We start from the raw sequence: 24,946 nt of genomic DNA on the forward strand, positions 1-24,946 counted from the left end.
TAGTTATTATAAAGTGTTACCAAATATTTAGGCGCACTGGTGCGAATGACTTCTAACCATGTCAATGTTTGTCTACAAAATACACCGCAACATCGAGAAACAGCACTGGTGTAAACCATAGAATCACGTCGCGAATGCAGCATAAAACTACACCTCCCATCAACGTTAGCAGTTTCGCGTTGGGACTCGATAGTAGTAGTCGCTTCTATGAAATCCATGAGCGCGCAGAGAAAGCGGAAAGTTAGACTAGCCAGCCAAGATGAAAAGATTGAAGAAATTAGTTCTTCCGCCTTCTATCCACCGAATTAATCGGATATAGGAGGAACAGGATAATATTCTGAGAATGCAGTGAGAGAAGGAAAGGTAACCTAACATGCTTTTTAGCCCAGTTGACGTATTGGCTGCAATATGCAAAATATAGCTGTAGCGAACAGGCATAAAAGTAGCTTCCCGTAATACTCCCATTTTATTCAAAGGTAGAACGCTACTGACAACTCCAGGCTTCCACGCATGCTTGTTTGTTTACACCGAATACAAGCTTAAGTGCAAAACGAGTGTAGGCCTAACGTTTGGCTACTGCCCCCATCAATGCAGATATTTCAAATAAAAAAATAAAAGTATAAAAATATATATATATCCTTGATTAGACTATGTTTTGTGGAAGAGAAAATTTACTGTTTTAGTAGTAGTATTAGGCAGTATGCAGTCAGATAGGTCACATGGGCATATTTGGATTAGCTACAGGTGGATTCACAAATAAATAAATTAGCCTACATTTGGCAGGATACTTGATATACAGGCTAAATGCAAATATGGCAATGTATTATATTATTTTACATTAACAAAATGTAGGAAAATAAAACAGACTGAAAATAAAGTAGGCACTGATCTTTAAAATTCTGTTTCCTGTAGCCTAAATGTTGTCAGTCATTCTTAATATTCGCAATTGGTGCACTAGCATGTTTAACTGTTAGCTGCAGTGTAATGTTAGATTATGTGTAAGTTAAGTACAGAACTGACTGTGCTCCCAAATTTTTGTCTGTGCTCCTAAATTTTTTAACTTGGGGGCACAAGTGCTCCTGGAAAAAAATGTTAGTGTAGAGCCCTGAATCGGTTCATAACCTTTTCTGCTCGCTTAGACTCTGATTTACGTTGCAAGCAGCGCGTTCATCCCACTTCCTGTTTTGAAACTACACGTGGCACGGATTTGTGGGTAATGAAGTTCGTTTTGGGCTACACTCATTGCCCAAAGTAGTCAAAGAACTTCATTACCCATACATCTACTGCAACTTAAGCATGTGACAACTCGCACTCTGTCGGTGTTTGACAGTTTTTACTCTTTTGTTTGTCAAAATCTAGCGCGAAATTAAACACTTACTATAGCATTCCTAAACGGCAACGATAGTCTGTAGAGTAGCCTTACGTTTGATGAAGGGATTTCCTTAAAGTTAAAGAATAATTTGACCCTTGCTGCTAAAACGATTTAGGCTACAAATTATTATTATTTTGCTCATATTCACTCAGACTTGATTTTATTTTGGTATTGTCTTACCTCAACAATAGGCTACAGCTCATTGAAAACAATCAGATATAACTCTAGAAAATCTATAAAGTCTATAAAAATGTATTTTTATGTTGTATTTGGCTGCTTTGTTTGGCTGAAATGACTATTCTTTTTTTCATTTCAATATAGTATATGATACAAACCTCAGTTTAGATAATCATATTCACACATTTGTATTTGCCTAATTGACATGACCATGATAATTGATAATATAAAATGAATGTGCACCTTAAGCAAATGATAAAAAAATCTTTCAGAATGCTTTCCATTCTTCAACTGCATCGAACTGCATCGAATCGCATCGAATCGTACTGAATCATTTTTTATGAACATGTATCTTTTCTTGTATCGAATCGTGCCCATGTATCTAGATGTGAATCGTATCGTCTTTTACATGAGAGATTCACACCCCTACTGCCCACCACAGCCTTGTGTTACTCAAGAGAGCTCCAGCACATGATTTCCATAACACTCCGGCAACACCGACGCCACAAACATCTGAGTCCATTTGCATCCTCAATATTTTATACTGATACACTAAACACACATACTGTATGCTTAGCTCAAACAGCACAAGCTCGATTTCAGCTGTTTCGTTCTAAATCTAGATCCCTTACATACAGCGGTTTTAAATCAACTGAGATTAAGCTATCCTACATAAACACACACACTCTCTGTCCACACTCACACTCACACTTACGGAAGGGCTGAACAGTGGTGGGGGTGGGCTCGGGGAAGTCCTCTGTGAAGTTGACGTTGCACATGTCTCGGTTGCAGCAGCAGAACCTGTAGCTAGAGCTGCCGTTCTGCATTAGCGACGGGGCCGTGGTTACCAGGCAGCGGTCGTCATCACAGTCCGGATGCTGGCTGTTGTATGTCCAGCAACCTGAGGGTGAAGGGAGAGGTGTGAGAGCGGGACGAGACATGAGATCAGCACAATGAGGACTAGTCTGAACCCACAATATCTGAGCAGGGCAGTGTGGGAGTGCCTGTATGTGTGTGCATTGTGCATTGCGTAGAATCGGAGGTTGCACCAGCGGCGCACAAGTTTACTGTAGGTAATAACCCCAGATCTTAAAAGCCCTCGAAAATGAAACATCATTCAAATGTGTGATGCCCTGAAGAAGGCCCAAGCTACGCTACGCATGGGCATTTTTAGGTCCTTTTTGGACATGTCCAATTTGTATTAAAGACATTTTTATCTTCCGGAGTGCCTTGGTCACAGGTCTTCTCATAGGAAACTACTTACCTTGGACCAAAGAGCACCCAACGACAAAACATATGAAAGAACAAAGAGGACTGAGCACGCCACTGACTCCAAATATCATTCAAATGTGTGTTGGGTCTTCCTCACATGGAAGATCTAACGTTCAGTTTCAGAGAGCAAAGAGCCCTGTTGAGAGGCATTCAAATTCGGCAGAGACAGGAGAGAAAATGTGCATTTACAGGGCTGTTCACTGTTATGTGGTAGCCTAGAAGCTAAGATTGCATGGTTCGGGTAGGCTACGCTATGTGTAGAAATAAAATATTCCGTAATATTTCATTCAATCTTCATGTGCTAAAAAGGTACAAAAGTTCCTGTAGATGGCAATAACACATTCTACTTTTTTGCCAAATAAATGGAAAGCATGTTGAAATCTTCAAGGTCTTCACTCTTACTGTATCAAAATCTCACCTTTCCTCAGAGATGGATTCTTACCGTTTGTGCATGATTACATGATATAACTGCTTTTAAAACTGTGGCCTAAATGGTGGATAATTAAGCTATACACTATGTGCTGAAGTATGATATTTCTGAAGTGTTTTAAGATTAAAAGAAAAAATAACAATAAGAACTGTACAGAGCCGAAAACCATGACCTTAAAACCGTAATACAAACCGAACCATGGGTTTTGTGAACTGTGCCACCCCTAGTGTGTGTGTGTGTGTATGTCTGGCTGCAGCTGCATGTGTGTCTGAGTGTGTGTTAGTGTGTACTGTGTGTGTGTGTGTGTGCACCTACCTTGCTTGACTAGACGTACACCATTCTGGTTCCTCTCCCAGAGGCCGTAGCACTGGGCGCCGGAGCTGCAGCGGACGGTGGAGTTCTCCAAGAAGACCCGGCCCTCCGCGCTCACACCGATGCGGCCTGCCAGGTCCTGCTGCTTCTCCGCAAATGCACACTCCCTCTCCTCGCTCTGAGCCGCTGCAGACGGGGGGGTGGGGGGGGGCACAGAGAGAAGGACAGACAGAAGCAGGCAGAGAGAGAGAGAGAGAGAAAGAAAGAGAGAGATTATTTATAGATTTAGAGTTTATTATTCCTTACATACTGTAGACCAGTGCCTGACATCTCCACATCACTACACCATGAGACACATAACAGTACACATTATACATATAAGACTACATTACAGTACATTTCTATTACATTACATTACCTTACACTACATTACATTATATTACATTAGAGGTAGGTCTTATGTTTTTTGTACAATATACACATGATAGTGCACACAATATTATAATGTATAAGCACAAACATCACATCATCTGATTAAAATAAAAACATCTGCCTGCCGTCTGAGTTCAACTTCACAGCCTCCCCTGCTCCATAGATAACCTCGTACCAGCACTGGCTAATTTGCCATTAGGCGGGGATCACATTAGCCAGCGGCAAGCGGCAGGTTTCCTATTGTTCTCTATGGTTCAGCAGCAAAACGGTGGCAACGCTGGCATAACGCTAGCTTTGAACAAGCTAAGCGTTGACAGTGTTTCCCACAGAAGTGAATTCCATTTGTGGTGGTTGGTTTGCAAAATTAATTTGAATGCAACAGTTTTTAACAAATTAGCACAGCGTGGTTATGATACTAACCAGATTTAAGCACAATTTAGTACAACCTGGAAAATCATTGTGTGGTGGTCAATGTTGATATTGTGGTAGGCCGCCACAAATAAGTCAATGTATGGGAAACACTGGTTGAACTTGGTTCAACTTTCAAAGCGCAACGCGAGCGTATTCAATTGACAAACCCGTTTGTGTTGCTTAGGAACGATAGAGAGAGAAATGATTAAAGAGAGTGGGGGAAAGAGGGCTCTGAAATGAAAGGGGGATAGAAAGTTGTAGGGCTGTGCAATTAATCAAATTTAAATTTAATTTCAATCTCAATTTTGGCTCCAAACAAATCACAAAAATAGTATAATCGAGAAAAAAACAACTATCTTGCCACAATCCGTTAAGAAATGGGCTTTTTGGAAATACATACAATTTCAACTCTGCTCACTGATTCACGCTGCTTCTTTAAGCACCACACACCCCTCCCCTGTGCACAGGCCACTCAAGCAGTTTTGGGTTGCATGTGTGTGTGCTCCTGCAGTCGGTAGCATCATGAACCATGTCGAAATTGCAACTAGCGCATTCTCTGCTAAGTTTGTTACGATCACTGTCAATTGAGGTGACCAAATTACTCAGAGAACTTATGACAACACACACGCGCACACACACACACACACACACACACACACACACACACACACACACACACACACACACACACACACACACACACACACACACAACAACAACAACAACAACAACAACACTCGCAACAAGAGCTCGATTATGGCAATCGGGTGTGTGTGTGCATTCATATGTGCTCTTACATGTATTTCATGATTACTTTGGTCAATAAATGAAATCACAATTATTTATCACGATTACCCACTGACTCCGGAAACATCCTGAATTAATGACATTTTATTGAAATAAGCTTGTCTTTTAATAGTGGCTTTCCAGAACATTCCAAAATGCAGTGTTGCAAAAATAATTATTGTTTTCATACTGTTTTTTGTCATCACTGGTAGCCAAAAATAACACATTTAAATCAACAACTGCACAGCCCTGCTCTCAGCATCTGAAGGCCCTGCAGTACAAACAGGGCTTAGCCGACATGTAGAGTAGAAACATTAAGGACGAGACTGAGAGTCTAGAGAGAGAAAGACTATATAACTGAACACCACAGGCTCTCAGTCCAACTCCTGCATGGTCTGTGGTGCAGAATTGGCCGTCCAACAACATAACGTAGCCTAGTACTGCCTTAGCACTCGCTCTAGGAGTTTCAGGCTTGGAGCTCAGTTAAGTGTGTTGAGATAATTTCTATTGTTAACGGCACGATATAAATAAGGTTGAATTGAATTCACTTGAACTGAATTGAATCTTGAGTCTGTATCTGGCCTCACTGCAGAAATCTGTTTACTGTGGCTCAAACATCTCCAATTTTCTCTGCCCGTCTTGTGTCTGTGTGTGGATTCCTTTTTGGATGGGGTGTCTTTTCCCTCCCCTGCTCATAACAAACACTACTTCCAACTTGCATACTATGGCTACCCAAAGCAATTGGAGAGTGGACCGTACGGACAGCTACACAAATACAGGCAAATTTCCCATGTATACACCCACAGGAAATGCTTCCCTCTCTTTCAGTTTATCTGCATTTTTCTCTCCATCATTCACAAACACACGCAAACACACACACACGCACACATGTAACTTTGTAAGTGGCACCCAAGCCCATCTCAGAGGGCCACTCGGGGAGAGAGTTAAATAAAGATAATGAGGCACTGGTCAGTCGGCCCAACTGCCGGCCACCCCGAGGGCATTTTTACATGTTGATGGAGTACACAGATAGGGCGGAGGAAGATGGAGAGAGAGGGGGATAGAGAAAAAAAGAGAGAGAGAGAGAGAACGAGCAAGGGGCGGGGGACAGAACATAAAGGCAACACTGACAAGACAGTTCAGAAGATAGTGCATCTAAACCTAGCCATCTTAAAGAACCTTGTTGCTCTGAAACTTACAATTAACCTCCCATAACTAGAGCCTGAACACATGCACATGCATACACGCTTGCGCAGACGTGCACACACACAGCACGCCCTCAAAGAATTCATATGCTTCCATAAACAAACAAGCAACGACTCTGGTCTAAGGTTTGGCAGTTAGGAGGAAACACACGTACACACAACAGATTCAGCACTTCAGAGTCCTCCATTAAACACACACGCACACACACACGCACACGCACACGCACACGCACACGCACACGTACACGCACACGTACACGCACACGCACGCACGCACACACACACTCAAAGCTGGCTCTACACAGAGTGCTAATTTTTAGGCCCTGGCATGGTCTCTCTTGTTCAGGGACGGCTTGGCTGCTCCAGCGACCAGCAGGCTTTGGGGCAAGGCCGAGTGACATCACCGCCATAGATCAAAGAGCCTCCAGTCCTGCTTCCCCTACTGAGCGTGCTCACTGCCTCACTCCAGCAGCCTCCCGTTCAACATGGTCGCACCGCCCAACGCCACGGCCAGATAAGACAACCACTGCGTCATCAGCAGAACATCCGCATATAATTAGGGCGAAATCGTACAATTTCCAAAACATTGAGATTTTCCCCCGCATTAAATAAACAAATAAATAAATAAACAGACAACACAGAGAACATTCTACAGTCTCTTCTGACCTGAAAATAGGGATTTGCTGACAATCCGAAAATAAATTTGACAACCCCCCCCCCCCCTTTCCGCCCCCACTACTACCCCCTACTAGCCACCAAAGCACTCTCTACCCCCTTAATCTGGCCATCCGACCATCCGTTTGTCCATCTGTTCATGTCTTTCTGCTGAACACAATATATCGAGAGGACATTTACTGTTTTATTTGAACAGGGTGAATGGAGGTTTTTTTTTTATATATAACTTCAAAGGTGAAAACAAAAGACATAATCTAGGCTACATAATAATAAAAGCAATGAGTGTGTTACAATGAAATTCCTACACAGTCCCAGTGCCTGTTTCAGCTTTCAGTTAAGCACAGGTTGTTAACTGCACATGGTCAAAACTGGACAATCCACATTGTAGTCACCCTTCAGAATCAACCAAGCAGCAATGTATGCAATTCCATCGAACAAGTTAGTATAATTGCTACTTGTCTGTCACTCACTCCCAAGCGCGCACGCACACACACACACACACACAGATGTGTGCGCACGTACCTACGTACGCACACACGCACACACGCATGCACGCACGCACGCACGCACGCACGCACGCACGCACACACACACACACACACACACCACCTGCTCAATCCCAGACAGAAATTCGCCCACATAATGTCAAGTATTCAAAACGGTGACACACAAACGTAGACACCCACTTCTGTAATCCTGTTCTAACAAACAGACACAAACACGTCAATTGACATTCCTAGACACCTGGGTGTAAAGTCTTCTTATCACAACAATTTATCTTTATCTTTCTCTCTCTCACACACTCACACTCTCTCTCTCACACACACACACACACAAAAAAAGATTAGTTTGGTGTGGGAGGTTTAAAAAGGAACCAAACCGGATATTGCTTCTATTTATTTGTTTACTGGTCAACAGAAAGAAAAAACAGGAAGGAAAAACAACAAAAACAGCAACAACAAACAACGAGAGTTCAGAGTAGAGTAGGAGTATCATCGGGTTCTGGAAAGAGCCAGGCTCATGCCAGTGTCAGCAGCAGATTTCAGCCAATACATAAAGAGTCAATCTACCATTCATATTACAGAGTGGAAGTGGCACATCCAGGAAACAGATCTGACCTGTTCATGATATTTATTCATGAATTTATTATGAGTGGGGACTCAAAAATGTCAAATTCAAATCAGATCTGACATTTGCACATGCTAGACTGTCTCACACAGTGAACATTGAAGAATAAAAAGGCCAAAGTGTGCCAGCTCAAGGATATGTGTTGAAGGTGCTCTTTGGTGAAGAAGATTTCTTGTATGGCTACACATGGATTGCTACTCAGCTTACTTCAACACGTTTTTACATGTTTTTAAAGTTTGATCATATTAGATTTTGAATTAAAGCTTTTTATATCTTTGCAAAAGAAGAGTGCCTTGGATTTTCTCTTTTTCTCTTGAACTTTTAAGATTCATTCAATTTGTGCGATAGCCTACTTTAAACAGGAGCCGTAGACTGTTAAGTAGGCTATGACACTTCCATTCGGGCGAAACTTAACAGACCCTGAAGCAATGAACCAGTGCCTTCTGTCTCATTGCGAAAGAAATGGCTGTTCATGCAAACACACACGTGCCGTTTATGCACGTGATGTTGCTTCAGCAAACGCACGCCTGGGGTCCTGTTAGACCAGAGGTCCATTAGTTCTGGTGACAGATATGGGTCATTTGCACAGCCAAGTGCGAACAATCAAGACTAAAATTCTGGGGGAAAATACGAGTACCACAACAATGGAAGTGAGCATGTACGCTAATAGGCTGGCTTAAGCGGCTTAACTTCGCTAACACTGACTGGGGTAGACCTCCTAGTTTTGGAATAACCATAATAATTCCTCAAGAATTCCTCACACAACAGAAATGGACGCACTAAGCACAGGCCATCAAAGGTCAAAAGGTCAGAACAGCATCCTTAGAATAGGCACAGAGGCTCTACCTTCGTTTCCACTAGCTCACCCTATCAGCCACAGGGTTATCACACGAAGAGCTGATTCTGAAGCGAAAAGTGACTTCGGAGGGCACGGTAACAAACTAATGTTTCATCTGAGTGGTTCTGACGAAGCAAAATGGCACTTCAAGAGGTGTCTTAAAAGGGGGGATGAAAATATTTATTATCCTATCCATAAAGTATGTGCCTCTGGGACTACTGTAAATAGGCCAATTCTTTCACTTAGGCCAACAGGAATTATTCATGTAACAAAAGGTTAACGGTCACCGAGGCAATTCATAAACAGACTGTACAACTTTCTAGTGTAGACGGATGAATTTGCTTTCAGACTCTGAGATTACTAATGCAGATTCAAGCCAGTGACATAATTCAGTGCTTTTTCCTTTCTATCAACAATAGCAACCTCAGCTGCTTCCGCAAGGCCAAAGCAATAGCCCAATAGTGATGGGAACAACTCCCATCCGGCTCTGTTGTAGATCAGTGCTCGGGACACGACAGGAGGGAGAGATTACAGGATGCTTTTTGTCAACCACGAGCCTACCGGGCATTCATCTGACGTCTGCCCATTGTTCCTTATGAGGTGTTTGCAGGGGGGGGGAAAAGAAAAGAACCTTTTAAGAATGCTAATGACAGCTCTCTAAAGGCGCCACCCCACCCTCTACTCCAGTCAGACTGCGGTGTGGAACATGGATCGTGTTCTCTCCAGGCTCCATGTTCCTGGTAGGCTCGCCAAATCAGAGGGTCTGATCGACGAGTTCCATTGACGACACACGCACACCTTTATGACTCAGACCTGGTTTTAACACAATTTGCTTCAATTCACACACCACTACACAGACACAAGCACCAAATGGTTCTAGCCTTGTTTGTGTTCATCACCAGTTTACATCATTCACCAGGTCCACACTCCAACAAAAAAACAACAGAAGAGGTGTAGAATGTCACAGTACTGAAATGACAGCAGCAGACACCACATCTACTCACTTACTGTCTGTAAGACTCAGACACATTCTCAAATACATGTACTTGAAACAGTAATGTGCCTCAAGAAAACCTCAAGCAAACCTCAACATCCCTGTAGCATAGGCTCATTTTGATTTCATGAGTCACTGAGCTGGTTGATGTCAGATCTTGGAACTTAAAGGTGTCCTATATCTGTGTGACTCAAACATCTGCACCCACTCTCACAACCACAACCGCCCTCACTCACTCTCCTGATCTAAAGAGAGCGAGGACGGTGATTTCAAGAGGAAACTAAAAGGCTTGAAAACTAAACATGCTCTTTAATAATAATTTGGCCCACTACAAAATAAAACCCTCCAGCTAGCAGTAATATCTGTTCAAGCAATCCCCAAACCAGCTATGCCTTTTTAACTGGGGTATACCATTCCAGGGGAAGGCCTATTTCCAAGAAGGCCATATGTGTTTTAGTGACAAACGTGGGTGAGTTGTAAGTAATTGATAAACCTCCTAAATGAACCACCCTTTGGCTTTGAGGACTGAGCATTGAAACTTTTCTATGACGAAGTTTAAGATACCACTGACATACTTGGAATAACCCAAATGATAGTTTACCAACCTGTCTGCAGCTCTTGCACAGGTGGGAGCACACTAACCATCAGCACTGACAGAATCACTCTTTCACCCACCACTATCCTGTCCATTAAAACCTTTCCATCTTTTTTCCATCACCAGCCAGCCCACACACTCTCTCTTTCTTCCTGTGTGTGCTTTCCTGTTCTTGCACTCTGTCGTGCCCCCGGTGTCATACAGATGGCCTTATCTTATCTCTGTGTTGTACAGAAGCCTGGCTTTACCTCGGTGGCTGGTGCCAGAGAATCGGCCTTCGCACAAATACACACAAACACAGACACAAACGCACACAGACAGAGATAGGGAGGGGGGTCGGTAGTCAGCTACTGTCAGACATATTCTCAACAAACACTGTCTCCTATTTGTTTTATTTGTTTTTTTCTACATGAAAAACCACTACATGACAGCTGTCACCAATACACATACATTTCAACTGACACCCGACACACACCATACCATTGATGCCACACAAAACCATACCATTTTAATCTCACGTTAGTTACTAGAACAGCTACTTAAGTGCACGAATGGTTGCAACAGGACATACCTAACATCACTAAAAAAATGCATTATGTGCGTTATCTGATTGCTGATTTTTACTCACCAGCAACGGGGCTCAGGAGGACCATGGCGCAAAGTCCGGTGGCAAGAATCGATATTCGACCCACCACAGCCATAGACCACATCATGTCTTCTCCAAGTGCCGATTTTGATACAAAGCAGTAAAAAATGTGTCCTTATCCGAACGTAAAACTGTCTACACGCTAGCCGGTGTGATCACTGAACTGTGCGTAAACGTCGAGATAGCTCTATAACGTTACTTGCTAGCTAGCTAGCTAATGCAGATCATTTAGCAAGATGTGTTGCTACCAGCTAGTTACTGCAATTATACACCATTTCCCGCATAGTATATGATCAAATATTTCTAACTTAAAGCAGAATACAAGTGCATGCCGAATACATGGCTAAAATAGGACGTGTTGTACAACGGCGTATTTTGGTCGGACTAACTTATCATTAGCCAACATCAGCTAACTAAGCAAGTCCATAGAAATTTGGATTTGACATGCGTCCAAGAGGCCTTCAAATATAAAACTCATCTTTCTCCAAAAGCTCATGGCCAAATGTCCACGTCCAGCTAGAGAGGTAAGACTACACTGCAGATGAAGAAGATAAGTATATTTTCCAACAGCATAAACGACAATGAAACTTTCTTTTTCGCGTTCTCTCCAACGTTAACATTAGCCAACTATACCTAACGCTAGCTAGCTAACGTTACTTCAAAAGTACATCTGGTTGTGCTAGCTTGTAAGTAAGTAATTCAGTTAAGTTAACCAAGTTATTTCAAAAACTGAAATCCAACGTTAAGTAAAAGCCTCTATATTACAGGCCAAATTACGCTTGCGTTCGGTTTAATCCTCCAGACGAGTTCACGCTGTTTAACGCCAGGCAAAAAGCAATGTTATTCCTCCCGCAACCAACACAAAATAAAAAAAAAGTCTCAGATCTTGCTTGTCGTCATCCACTGTAAAGCTGTAAATGTTAATCCATTTTCTAGAGTCATTTTAAGTGTGGAATATGGGATGGTTCCCAGCGTTGGTTTTCATCACAGGAGCATGTTTTGTCTGGGTCCCGTCTGCTGTCTCTGTACAAACAGGGGCTTTAGAAGTGACCGTGTCGTGGTCGAGACTAGACAGCTGGAAACGCCTCGTCGTCGTCCTCAGATTGTCTCCCAAGATCCGATTGTTCGATGTGGGGGTCGGTGGGTGAAACGTTTCACGGACAAAAGCGCCCCCCAACGAGAGACATAAGCAATACAAGCAGGGTTTATTTAATATGTCTTTAAACAGAAAAACAACGAGAAGATTCTAACTACCGGTAATTGTTTTATTTTCGATTATTTATTAATCAAATATTTTCAGGCGAAATACTTGTATTATTTCAGGGTTAGAATTCTAGTTGTTAATTGGAATACACTAGGTTGTTTTAGAGGTTTCCTCAAACAGTCAGCAAGAATTCTTGTGAAATATTTGGTAGCCTAGTTGCCGAATTGTTTTTATGAAAACATGCGTTTAAAATTGTTTTGGGTGGAAATGATTTCACTGTGTAACAGCGCCTCCGTGTGAACTAACTCTTGCAGTGCGTTCCTTCGCACAAAACAGATGGCACCAAGTGCCTCAGCAACAGCAGCGTCGATCCGACGGCACGCGCCGGTCCGGAACGGACCACAGGGGCTGGCTGACTGCATGTTCAACGTCATTGTGGGGAGGGGAGAAGTGTCACCCCTTCCAGGGCTACCAATTTAATTTTACACATTTGAGTTTTCACCTCACCCGGTTTATGTATTTTACCAACTGAGGAGGGAATGGATTATTTTTCAAGGAGTTTTTAATCAACATATTCGCGCAGATCTGCAGAAGAAAACACAGGAGAGCACAAGCGCTAATATCAAGACGCAGCATAGTACACCCCCCACCCCTCATCACAGCAACGCCCATAGCAACCGCCGCGCATCCTCTCTTCCAGTTTCCGCTTGTTTTTGCCTTCCCTCCATCTGCCACCACGATTCATCGCCTACACCCCCCGCCGACAGTCAGCGCATTCATTCCACTTTATTCAGCATCCATAACCCCTGGACAGACCAAAAGGGTCCACGCTTTTGGTGTGCATAATGTTCGTTTCCGCACGGGTATAGCTTCCTCCATCCGTCTCTAAAGGTAGGCTAGGCTTCATTATACACTCACTCACACATACACACACACACATTCACGCCATTTTCGGACAACAGATGGTTAAATAGGCTTAACCTAATGTAGTAGATTATGGGTTTCGTATGCCAAAATGACTGCACTGGTGTTTTGAGTATCATATGCAGTAACGTTTTTGTTAAGAGGACATTGCACCTTTTTTATTTCTTTACCTGATCCTACCGTTATCTTTGCATGTATATGGGTGCGGTATAGTGCAGGCGTTCGAAAGGAGCAGGTGCTAGAAGGCAGCAATGCTTGTGGCACGGAGCTGTAGGCACCCAGCTGGCAAATACGGAGAGGCCATTGTTTTTCTGCATCTTTTTTGTAGTCTCGCTAATTGATGCCATGCCAAGGCAGCACAGCCTACATCTTTTGACGAAGGCCGTTTCTCGCTGACCCCGGAATAATATATGTGATGATGCAGGTGAATTATTTAGCATAATGCATGTGCTTGATAATCAATTCTTACAGTCTGTGATTTTCTCCCCTGCTGACTAGAATAGGGGGTAGGGGTAACGTTATTCAGTGTTGCAGGCAAAACAAATTGCATGTATGGCTGGTTGTCATGGTGAGCATTTGGGGTGACCATATAACTTAGGGTTGGGGAAGTGTGCAACAAGAGGACTATATGATAAACACGTGATGTGTTAAAATATGACATCTGACTGTGTCATCACATCACATAACATCATGTCTTGTCTTCCATGTGAATGCAAAACAGGTTCTCTCCCCCCTGTAACACATTCTGTGTGAGACTGAATGGAAACTGGATCAGTGATCTGCTCCTCTCTCCTGAGAGTAAGTGAGTGAGAGAGAGAGAGAGAGCGAGAGAGAGATGTGTACACAGAAATATGAGCCGTGGCTTAACGGAGATAAGGCTCTAGAATGAAAGCCTTTTCATTAACAAGCGAAAGGAGAGGAAATGGCAAAGAAGAGATTGAACGAGATTGTTAGGCAAAGAGAGGGCTGTTTAAGAAGCGAGGAAGTAGAGGTGGTCCTTAAACAGCCCACGGTTCTAAATAAAGTCTGTGTGTTTGGAATTAACCCCACTGGGCTGTAATGGACGTTTCATCTTTCAGATGGAAAGTGTAAACATGAACTCTCAAGTCAGGGCCAAAAGTGAAACTCACTAGTTGCCCTGCTTAAGATCCTGTTAGCTACTACTACCTCTACTAGTACTATTATTACTACTAGGCTATTACTTCTACTACTACTATTACTACTGCTACTATTACTATTATTAACTATTATTACTACCACTACTACTACTACTACTCTTATTATGAGTGCTACTACTACAACTGTGACTCATTTACTGCTACTATTACTACTCTTACTACTACTACTACTACTACTAATAATAATAATAATAATAATAATAATAATCGTAATAATAATAAAAAAAATAATATTAGTAATGTGTATTGTTGATGTTTTTGCTAAAGTATGTTGTCATAATAATTGTTATAATCATCATAATAATCCACAGTCTATTAGATTTAGATTAGTAGTTTAGATTTAGATTAGTATTAAACCATGTAATCGGTAATCAGACGGATAATATCTGTCTGGATGTCTGTCAGCATATTGTGTCGAGCTCTTAAGTCCACTGGTCCTGTGTATATGCATGTGTTTGTGTCTGCCAATATCATTGGTCCTTTTATCAGATTTGAATTGTAATTGGTGAATATTGTAGGCATTTGAGAAAATTTGCCATTTTCATTTCTCACTTCCCCTCTCCGTCCCAGTCCCACCACCCAGCCATCTTAATCTCTCTGTTTTTATCGTTTCCTTCATTCCGTGAGCCATCTTGAACTGTAGTGATTAATTTGCACCTGTTTATTTCCTGGTTTCATCCCTTCCCCTTTGCTGTAACTCCTCCCTCAGCTGCAGCACTGTAAGATCAACCGATCCCCAGACCCCACCCACCTCACTGGCCCTGGCCTATCAGGGAACTGGCCTCCGCACAGCAACCCGTTCCATCCCGCCCCCTGCATGAGGGACAAGGCCACCCAGGTGAGTGTAGGCATGTGCACTTGTGTATGTGTGTGTTTTTGTATATGTGTGTGTGTGTGTGTGTGAATTTTTCTGTTTGTATGTGTGTGTGTGTGTGTGTGTGGGGGGGGGGGGTGGTGTTGATTGTGTAAATACATGTTTGTGTCAAAATGTGGGACATCAACATATAAAAACAAAACAGTCGAGTATGGGAAAAAACTGATTTGTGCCTATTCATGTGTAAGAGAGAGAGAGTGAGGCGGGAAAAAGACATCTAAAGTCTTACGCAGAATATTGCTGGTAGTTGCATCACTGGCATATAATTTATCCCTAAAGCGAAGTGTCAGTGTAAACCTCTCCTGGGAACCAACTTTTGTTTTGCTTATTCCCCTGTTCACATCCAGAAGCGTGTTTACATCCACAGCTCCCTAACCTTACTTACCCTCTCTCTTATTTCTTACACATATTTTACCCATTTTTTCTTCTATCATTTTTTCTCTCTTCCTCTCTTGTTCTTTCTATCCCTCTCATTCTTTTATCAATCTCCTCCTCTCTCTCTCTCTCCCTCTCTCCCTCTCTCTCTCTCTCCTCCTCTCCCTCTCTCTCTCTCTCTCTCTCTCCTCCTCTCTCTGTCTCTCTCTCTCTCCCTCCCTCCCTCTCTCTCTCTCTCTCTCTCTCTCTCTCTCTCTCTCTCTCTCTGTCTGTAGACCCCCAGGGCCTGGGCAGATGAGCGCAGAAGAGGCTCGCACAAGCGCTCTGCCTCCTGTGGGAGTACAGACCAGCTGAAGGAGGTTAGCCGAGGGACTGGATCCCGCACATGCCTCAGGGGTCTTCTCATAGCCTACGCAAGATAGCGCAGATTGCAGACGCAAACGCCTCAAGTTACGCAAAGAGGGTTTGACACGTTGCAAAATGAGTTGTCCAAATGTTGGTAACTCAACGCGAGCCCAAATGCCATTACACGCGATTGGCAATGGCGATGGGGGGGTGGGCTCTAAATACGTATGTGAAATGGCTCTAAATACGTATGTGAGCCTCATGTTTGTAACTGCCTACTTGCATAGACTGTATCATACGTATATACGTATGTGAGCCTCATGTTTGTAACTGCCTACTTGCATAGACTGTGTCACAGAACACAGAATATAATTCAATTTTAAGCTCATTCATTCATCATGAGAGCAAGCAATTGGCAACTAGATTTTTTTTGTAGCAGATAATGTCTTTTGTTGAACTGAATAGAATGTGATTGGGTTTAATTGAGCCAGTGTGTGTTAGTGGAAATCTAACAAAGAAGTGACTACTTCCTGATTGCCAGTTATACTTAAGCCTTTTTATTTGATGTCTTACCTATGGTAGCATGTTAGGAGACACAAAGAGATAACTATTTCATTCAGAAGTGCTGTCCCTTACATGTTCTTTGGTGATAACTGTTGTTTTGTTATGTATGTGTTGTATTGTGTCCATTGTACCCAGATCGCTAAATTGCGGCAGCAGCTTCAAAGGAGTAAGCGAAGCAGCCGCCATCGCCGAGACAAGGACCGCAAGTCACCCTTCAATGGCAACCATGCTGCAATCATCCAGTCACAGGTAAGCATGAAGGCCACTTGTTACACGATATCCAATCACAGATGGGCACGATTGGAAACGACCGGAAATGACAAACACAATAGGTCTTATCAGTGTGTGTGTGAGATTGTCTTTTGTTTTGTCTTTCTTGTTCATGTGTGTATGGAATTGAATGCATGTGGGAGTCTTTGTCCTTTCTAATGCATATTTCTAGGAATATGGGAGTGCTGCATGAGTGTGTGTATGTGTGTACGCATGCATATATGTGCGTTTGTGTGTGTGTGTGTGTGTGTGCGTGTGTGTGAGTGTGTGTGCGTGTGTGTGTGTGTGTGTGTGTGTGTGTGAAGTAGGCCGTCTCCCAGGCCTCCACTGGAGTTTGAGGACGCCCCACTTTTCCTCCCTGTCTCCCTGGCCCGGCCCAGTTCCTCCGCCAGGCGCTCCTCTCCGAGGGGGCTGGGAACGGGGCGTGGGTGCCAAGGGAGGATGGCGTGGCCTGGTTTAACATCACCTGTTCACCATGTGCCATCCTGGTTTAATATCACCTGTTCACCGTGTGCCATCCTGGCCCGGTGGCCTGCATACAGCCCCCCCATCTCTCTAAATACATGACATGTTATGACGCTTCGAGTTGCCCTTGTGCCAAAAAAAATGCACTGTATAAATAAACTTTACTTACTTACATACTTACTTACTACTAACATACTCATGGGCACATTGTTTATTTGAATGAAAATGATGAACACAGACCATTTCAGTAGAAATACTATACTGTATTAGTACTGTAACAAGTGAGATCCTGAAACAGACAATCCTATAGAACACAAAGAGCTTTGGGTGTATTTGAAGATGTTTGATTATTATGCTTAACTACTTATACCGCATCTCAAAGAAAGACAGCTTGACATGCCAGAAACAAACTGAAGGAGGATGTAATGCAAAAGAATAGAGAAGGTAAAACAAGTCGCGCAGCATTGTTCAGTTCTGCTTTTTAGGAAGGGAGGGAGAGAGGGATGCAGAGAGAGAGGTTTGGGGAGGGCAAGCAGGCAGGCAGACTCAGGCGCAGGGCATAAATAGAGAGTTGACTTGAAGAGAGAGAGGAGAGAAGAGAGAGAGAGAGGCAGCAGTAGATAAAGGACCTTAGAGACGCCACGCTGAGAGTAAGTAGTGCTGGGCTGGATGGGAGAGTTTTGTTGAGTCAGACACAGGTGTAGGTATTAGGTGGCAGCCAAGTGTGTGTGTGTGTGTGTGTGTGTGTGTGTGTGTTTGTTTGTATGTATGTATATGCATTCTCAGGTGTATCTCGCCTTCACTGAAGGACTTCGGAGGTTCATTGAGGACTAGGAATAGATATAGGTTGAATGAATGAATGTTTAGCATTTGCCTTTAATAGTTAGTGAACGTACAGTCCTATGAGTTGAACGTATCTTTGATCATATCAGTTCAGTGTTATTGATGTTTATGAATTAAGAATACTGTAACAACTGCATGGTCTTCAAATCTCAAGGAGGTATTTCCATGCAAGAGGGAGACTCTCCTACACACAAAGTATCCTTATCTCTTGACCTAGTTTGGGAGCAACATACCAAACAAGACTAAACAAACAAACAAAATGCATACCAGACACAGTAATGTTATGGTTATCTGAGTGACCTTACAACATGAGTGTCATTTTATTGTGTATGCAGAAAATTGGGCAAAGTGTTTAATTCTCATTGTATGTGGGCAATTCCACGAAAAACTGCCACATCCATAACTCCAAGTAAATACCATGGCATTGTGTTGGCGTTATGGATGTGACAGTTTTGCGTGGAATTGCCCATGAATAAAGACAAGAGAGTATTTTAGCTACTGCCCTTTAGCTACTGCCCTCCCTCTCTCCATGCTCACTCCCTGCCTTGCCGTCCTAGGCTCAGATGCCGAAGACCATCCTGGTCCCAATTCCCATCTCCAAGTCCACCGCCCCTCGCTTCAGGAACAGCGTGGAGGGCCTCAACCAGGAGATTGAACGCATCATCATCAGAGACACCAGCGAACGGGACGAGGTCATTGTTGTGAGTGGTCAATATCATACTCTACACACATGCAAACACACAGATGTACCATAACCCAAAAACATCCACATGGATATCCAATGAGTGTTGAGATTTGGGTGAAAGTCTTAAAAAAGGCTGGAAGTTTTGCTTATTAGCAATACATACACGGAAAAGATGACAATGTGCTAACAAAAGCAGAGTTCCAAGGTCGTAATCCCAACAAAAATGCAGTTATTTTAGATAGGTACAAAAAGTAGCAGCCTTAAAGGACAAATAATCAGTTTGGAATTGGTCTGGGAAAAGTTTGGAATTTTTCGGCATCGGGAATGGGCAAGCAACAACACATTGCATTTATACAGCACTCTTCAGGGCACCAAAGCCCTTTTCAGTGAAGGCAACCAAGCTAACCAACAAACATCAATGTGTAGCAGCCACCTCGCAGTGGAGAGTGAGGGAATGAATGAATGCCAGTCACACTGGGGGATGATTAGGAGGCCTGATTGAATGAGACAGGTTGATACTTTAGCCAGGACATCGGTATGCACATAGTCCAGTAGTGTGCACATAGTCCAGTAGTAATCCCATAGTCCAGTAGTAATCCCATAGTGCAGTAGTAGTCCCATAGTGCAGTAGTAATCCCATAGTCCAGTAGTAATCCCATAGTCCAGTAGTGTGCACATAGTCCAGTAGTAATCCCATAGTCCAGTAGTAATCCCATAGTCCAGTAGTGTGCACATAGTCCAGTAGTAATCCCATAGTGCAGTAGTAATCCCATAGTGCAGTAGTAATCCCATAGTGCAGTAGTGTGCGAGTGGTGACCTGCGTCTGGTGTGTGTGCTGCCAGCCTCAGGATGTCCCCGACGGACACCGTGCCCCGCCGCCCCTCCCCCAGCGAAGCAGCAGCACCCGCAGCATCGACACGCAGACGCCGTCCGGCGGGGGCCTGGGGCCCGGCGGTAACCACAGCAACAGCAGCAGCCGCTCGGACTCGGTGTCGCCCTCATACCTGAGCATCCTGAACGACAGCAGCCCACTGCCGGATGACGACACGCTGAGCGAGAGCAAGGAGAAAGGTAAGCAGAGGCGTCCAAACGCACACAAGGGTACAGGTATATATAAGGCAATGCACAGAGAGAATGTACCGTATGTGGTAGCCTACTCTGAATTTTGCCTTCCACATAATATCCAATGTACTTCATTACACCATTATACCATGCGTATTACACCACGAATACGCACTTAATTATCTAAAACACAACTACCCTTACACAAACACACACACACACACACACTCATCCTGACTCTGTGCTCATAAGCTTTCACCTTGTGGGGGACTTTCAGCTGTCACTCTGTGTATCATCTGACGCCTTTGTTTTATAATGCACCTGTTGCCTGTTTTTTCATAACCACTTTCCCCAAGGAAAATGTATCTCTTTCACACAAACACACACAAGACTGTTTGTGTTTTTGTTTACTTTAGCACTCCAAAATGCCTAATGACGCAGAATAACAATAAACACTACAGCAGGAACCCAGACTAACCTGTTAGCAAATTTGAATTTGCTCTGCAGGTTTTGTCTGGGCAGGAGCCCATTGACATTTGATTGTGAACCACCAAAACCACAGGAACGTATTTTCTTTGGAATTGAATAACCAACTGCATAATACCTTCGTTTACAGGAAAGATATGTTTGCTGCACTCCTGAAACGATTTGGTGAGACCTTCAGGGATGCAAACGGCGCGACTTTTGGCGGATGCAGCCTTTTTCACGGCTGTCTGGGGGACTTGTGTGAATCGTGTAGATCGATCCGATGAGTTTTTCTTTTTTTGGGGGGGGCGGGGGTTGAAGTGTCTGATTATAATTTCAACAAAGTTAATTCTGTATTAAAATGACTAAATAAACACATAGCCTACCGTTACAGTCCATGAAACATAGGAAGTGTAAGACAACACTAAATCAAAAAGCTGCGCACATAAAAATCCCATTGGCTGCGCACCATTATCTGACTGCTAAGGGGAAGCACTTCACTGTAAGGATTTAACGTTACATACACTGCAACATCGAGAAACATTACATCGCAAAAATACACCGCAACATCGAGAAACATTACTGGTGCAAACCATAGAATCACGTCGCGAATGCAGCATAAAAACTACACCTCCCATCATCGTTAGCAGTTTCGCGTTGTGACTCGCTAGTAGTCGCTTCTATCAAATCCAAGAGCGCGCAGAAAAAGCTGAAAGTTAGACTAGCCAGCCAAGATGCAAAGATTCACCGAATTCATCGGATATAGGAGGAACAGGATAAGATTCTGAGAATGCAGTGAGAGAAGGAAAGGTAACCTAACATGCCTTTTAGCCCAGTTGACGTATTGGCTGCAATATGCAAAATATAGCTGTAGCGAACAGGCACAAAAGTAGCCTCCCGTAATACTCCCTCCCATTTTATTCAAAGGTAGAACGCTACTGACAACTCCAGGCTTCCACGCATGCTTGTTTGTTTACACCGAATACAAGCTGAAGTGCAAAACGAAAGTAGGCCAAACGTTTGCCTACTGCCCCCATCAATGCAGATATTTCAAATAAAAAATAAAAGGATAAAAAAAATATACATCCTTGATAGCCTATGTTGGGTTTTGTGGAAGAGAAAATTGACTGTTTTAGTAGTATTAGGCAGTATGCAGTCAGATAGGTCACCATGGGCATATTTGGATTAGCTACAGATGGATTCACAAATAAATAAATTAGCCTACATTTGGCAGGATACTTGATATACAGGCTAAATGCAAATATGGCAATGTATTATATTATTTTACATTAACAAAATGTAGGAAAATAGAACAGACTGAAAATAAAGTAGGCACTGATCTTTAAAATCCTGTTTCCTGTAGCCTAAATGTTGTCAGTCATTGTTAATATTTGCAATTGGTGCACTGGCATGATTAACTGTTAGCTGGAGTGTAATGTTAGATTATGTGTAAGTTAAGTACAGAACTGACTGTGCGCCCAAATTTTTGTCTGTGCTCCTACATTTTTTAACTTGGGCACACAAGTGCTCCTGGAAAGAAATGTTAGTGTAGAGCCCTGCCTACCACATAAGGGCGAGAAACTGATGTGTGGGCTTATCCTAACAGACAGACCGCACTACTGTTGATACATTTTAACTGTACATTTTCGTGCAGAAGAACGTTCTTTTGGGGCGCATTGAGAAAGGGGGCAGAGTGAAGTGAACTATTTTGCACTCTGTTATGATACTGTCAGGTCTAGGATAACACTATGGCTAATATATGCAACTTTTCATTTGCAGAATGAGAGAATTTGATGAGAGTGAGGCACTAACAGTTAAGAAAGTGGATGAGGGTTGTAAAACAAAGTGGAACTGGTCTTGGTTACAGCAGGGATGGATTACTGCACGGGCCTACCGGGGCCAGGGGGCCCTGAAGCCCAAGCCTTTGCATGGAATCATTGCCTCAATATCAACAAATCAGGATGTAGGCTATGAATCTGATTGAATTTAGTTTTGGCCATCCCCAAAATGCACCAGAATACAGGAAATCACATCAGAAAAATTAAACCCCCCCCCTCCCACATATATGGCAATAAGTGGGGGGCCCTTAATACATCTGGGCCCAGGGGCCCAAAAGTTCATAATCCGTCCATGGGTTACAGGTTGAAACAGGGATTGAGGTCAAGACAGCCAAACACAAATTCAAAATGTTCAAAATTGAAAAAAAGGGACATGCCAAATTTTCCAGCGTTGTCTCAGTATTCTTTACTTTTAAGAATTTCCAAGGAACTGGGACAGCGTATTTTCATATAAAGAACATTTTTGTGTGAATAGGGTGAGCCCTGGATGGCAGAGGTGGTGGCAAAATGTAATTATATGATATTTCCTGCGGGGGCGTGGGCTTCGATAATCTCACTCCTTTTTGACCATACCTCTGTTTGCATCCCTGGACCTTATAGCACAAATTTTAGTTTAATTTCACAGCTGGTTGTGCTCCTGAAAGTCGTAAAACGGTAAGGTCGGAAAAGGGCATCAATAGAATCCTTTCCAGAATCCAGACGGACCTGCAGAGCAAATTCAAATCCCTCAGGCTCACTAAAAGTAATACTGACAGTAAAACAAAATGAAGTGGCGCCTCTGAGATGGTCTCAAGGCAGTAACCCTCGCTGCTATGTCTCCTCAGACCTGGGCCCCACCTCTCCGCTCCCCAAGTATGCCTCGTCCCCCAAGCCCAACAACAGCTACATGTTCAAGCGTGAGCCGCCCGAGGGCTGCGAGAGGGTGAAAGCCTTCGAGGAGTCCCAGTGAGTACAATGAAGCACACTCCTGCACAATAACAACACTTTAAATCACTTTAATATGTTATTATGAGACATGTGTGTATCTGCAGTGTGTGTGTGTGTGTGTGTGTGTGTGTGTGTGTGTGTGTTTGTGACTGAGGAAAGCAAGTGAGTGTTTTAACAGCCTTGGCAAAAAGCCTGGGTCTTTCGTTGTGATGTGGTTAGAGTTTTTTACTGTAGATATTGCCCCAGGGCTGCGTGAGATTACCTCCCTTACCTTGTTTTGTTTGTCTCGACTTCTTTCTTCTTTCTCTCTCCTAGACCCAGACCCCTTCAGGAGATTCCTCCTTACCTCTGTCCAGACAGGAACAAGGTGAACTTCATCCCCAAAAGTGGCTCTGCGTTCTGCCTGGTGAGCATCCTCAAGCCTTTGCTTCCAACCCCGGAGCGAGGGTTCCGTGGCGGGGTGGGCCTGCGCAGCCTCTCCCCGTCTCTGGTGCCCCTGGGCGGGGTAGGTGTACGCAGTCTGTCCCCTTCCCTGGGCCTCTCCCGGGGCTCCAGCTCCCTGCACCAGCCCCACTGTCTGCCCAGACACCCAGAGGAGCCAGAAGGTTAAGGGAGACCTCTGGTGGTCAAACTGAGGAACTGCATCTCTCTCTTTCTCTCTGAAAAACAAAACAAAACAAACAATTGGCAAAGGAATTCAGCAAACAAGTGGATCATCACCTCTTCTATCAGAGCTCCTCCGGACTTGCTTAAACATCACACCTCATCACAGAGCTAAATATTCTGTTTCCCTTTTCAACTTGAATGTGAAAATGTATCATAGATCGCAAAAGAAAAGACTACCCCTCCTGTCTGTCAAGGATTACAAACCCCATGATCCAAATATCCATCACAGTGGCATCTTTATGCTTCATTTTTTTTTCTCAGTTTCAATTAGGTTGCAATTGCTTTTACCATGAAGCCTTGTAAACGCCACATTTCCTTACTTGATTGTGTGTGTGTGTGTGTTACGCTACAACTCTTATCCGACCGAGCAGTGTTTACCTTGACTGCTGGTTCTGAAGAACCCCGAGCTGACGCTTCACCACAAACTTTTTTTCTGTTGCCAAGGAAACGGGTCTCAGCTTGGGGACCTTATTTCGTAGCAAAATGGCAGAGGGAGCAGGAGACACTGAAAGTGCTGACCTGAATCAACAAAATGTGCCTGACACCCTGTCTGAATTCTTTGTTTTTTCCTGCTTTCCTCCTTTCTCTCTCTCTCACTCTGTCCATCCATCCCATCCATACATCCTACAATGTGAAGAGAAACACAGATGTCTCAGTTCATTCTAAAACCTCTGAAGTGTGTGTTTAAATGTGACTTTTTATGGTTAGCCAGAGGACCTGGTGCTATGGTAGAGAAGCTAAGGTATAAATGTAATGTAAATACTCTTTGAAGTGGTATGGGGTTTTTTTTTTCCGTTTGAGCCTTGTATATGAGCCGGGGACGGGCAAGAACAGCATGATCCTGCATCAGAGCTTTATGTCTGTGGAGGCCCTGCGTAGCAGTCATAAACCACACCTGCACTATGTACAGACCATAGCTGTGTCATGATGAGCTATCTGCCAGAGCTGTATGGCTTTGCTATGCAGGGGGGTATGTTGAAAAAGGCTT

At 43.4% G+C, this 24,946-nt stretch overlaps 2 protein-coding genes across 3 annotated transcripts in view; one reads left to right on the forward strand and one right to left on the reverse strand.

The window, feature by feature from the left end:
- bmpr2a (bone morphogenetic protein receptor, type II a (serine/threonine kinase)) overlaps positions 1-12,739 on the reverse strand; it is a 27,487-nt gene extending 14,748 nt beyond the window's left edge. For both annotated transcript variants that reach the window (XM_076296751.1, XM_076296750.1), the window contains exons 1-3: positions 11,256-12,739; positions 3,567-3,749; positions 2,265-2,450 (exon numbers count right to left, since the gene is read on the reverse strand). In XM_076296751.1, the coding sequence (XP_076152866.1) occupies positions 2,265-2,450; positions 3,567-3,749; positions 11,256-11,340 (454 nt within the window). In that variant the 5' untranslated portion in view covers positions 11,341-12,739. The remainder of the gene's footprint in view (positions 1-2,264; positions 2,451-3,566; positions 3,750-11,255) is intronic.
- Positions 12,740-14,128: 1,389 nt separating this feature from the next.
- Positions 14,129-24,932, forward strand: fam117ba (family with sequence similarity 117 member Ba). Its single transcript, XM_076296756.1, has 8 exons — positions 14,129-14,199; positions 15,289-15,417; positions 16,104-16,187; positions 16,873-16,986; positions 18,873-19,016; positions 19,843-20,071; positions 23,190-23,310; positions 23,608-24,932. Exons 1-8 carry the CDS (start codon positions 14,161-14,163, stop codon positions 23,900-23,902), a joined length of 1,155 nt encoding a protein of 384 aa, XP_076152871.1. The 5' UTR covers positions 14,129-14,160; the 3' UTR covers positions 23,903-24,932.
- Positions 24,933-24,946: the final 14 nt, after the last annotated feature.

Source organism: Alosa pseudoharengus, unplaced genomic scaffold (assembly GCF_046254945.1).
Source record: "Alosa pseudoharengus isolate Yale_2024_CS ecotype anadromous, Long Island Sound unplaced genomic scaffold, YU_APseudo_1.1 YU_APseudo_1.1_scf_20, whole genome shotgun sequence".
In the NCBI taxonomy this organism is placed as follows: domain Eukaryota; kingdom Metazoa; phylum Chordata; class Actinopteri; order Clupeiformes; family Clupeidae; genus Alosa; species Alosa pseudoharengus.

What these genes read in the sequence shown, in the direction of transcription:
- fam117ba (XM_076296756.1), top strand. Translation starts at nt 14,161, where the DNA reads ATGGAAACTGGATCAGTGATCTGCTCCTCTCTCCTGAGA. An exon ending in TCTGCTCCTCTCTCCTGAGA is followed by an intron (nt 14,200 to 15,288) that starts GTAAGTGAGTGA and finishes CTCCTCCCTCAG; the next exon opens with CTGCAGCACTGTAAGATCAA. An exon ending in GTACAGACCAGCTGAAGGAG is followed by an intron (nt 16,188 to 16,872) that starts GTTAGCCGAGGG and finishes CATTGTACCCAG; the next exon opens with ATCGCTAAATTGCGGCAGCA.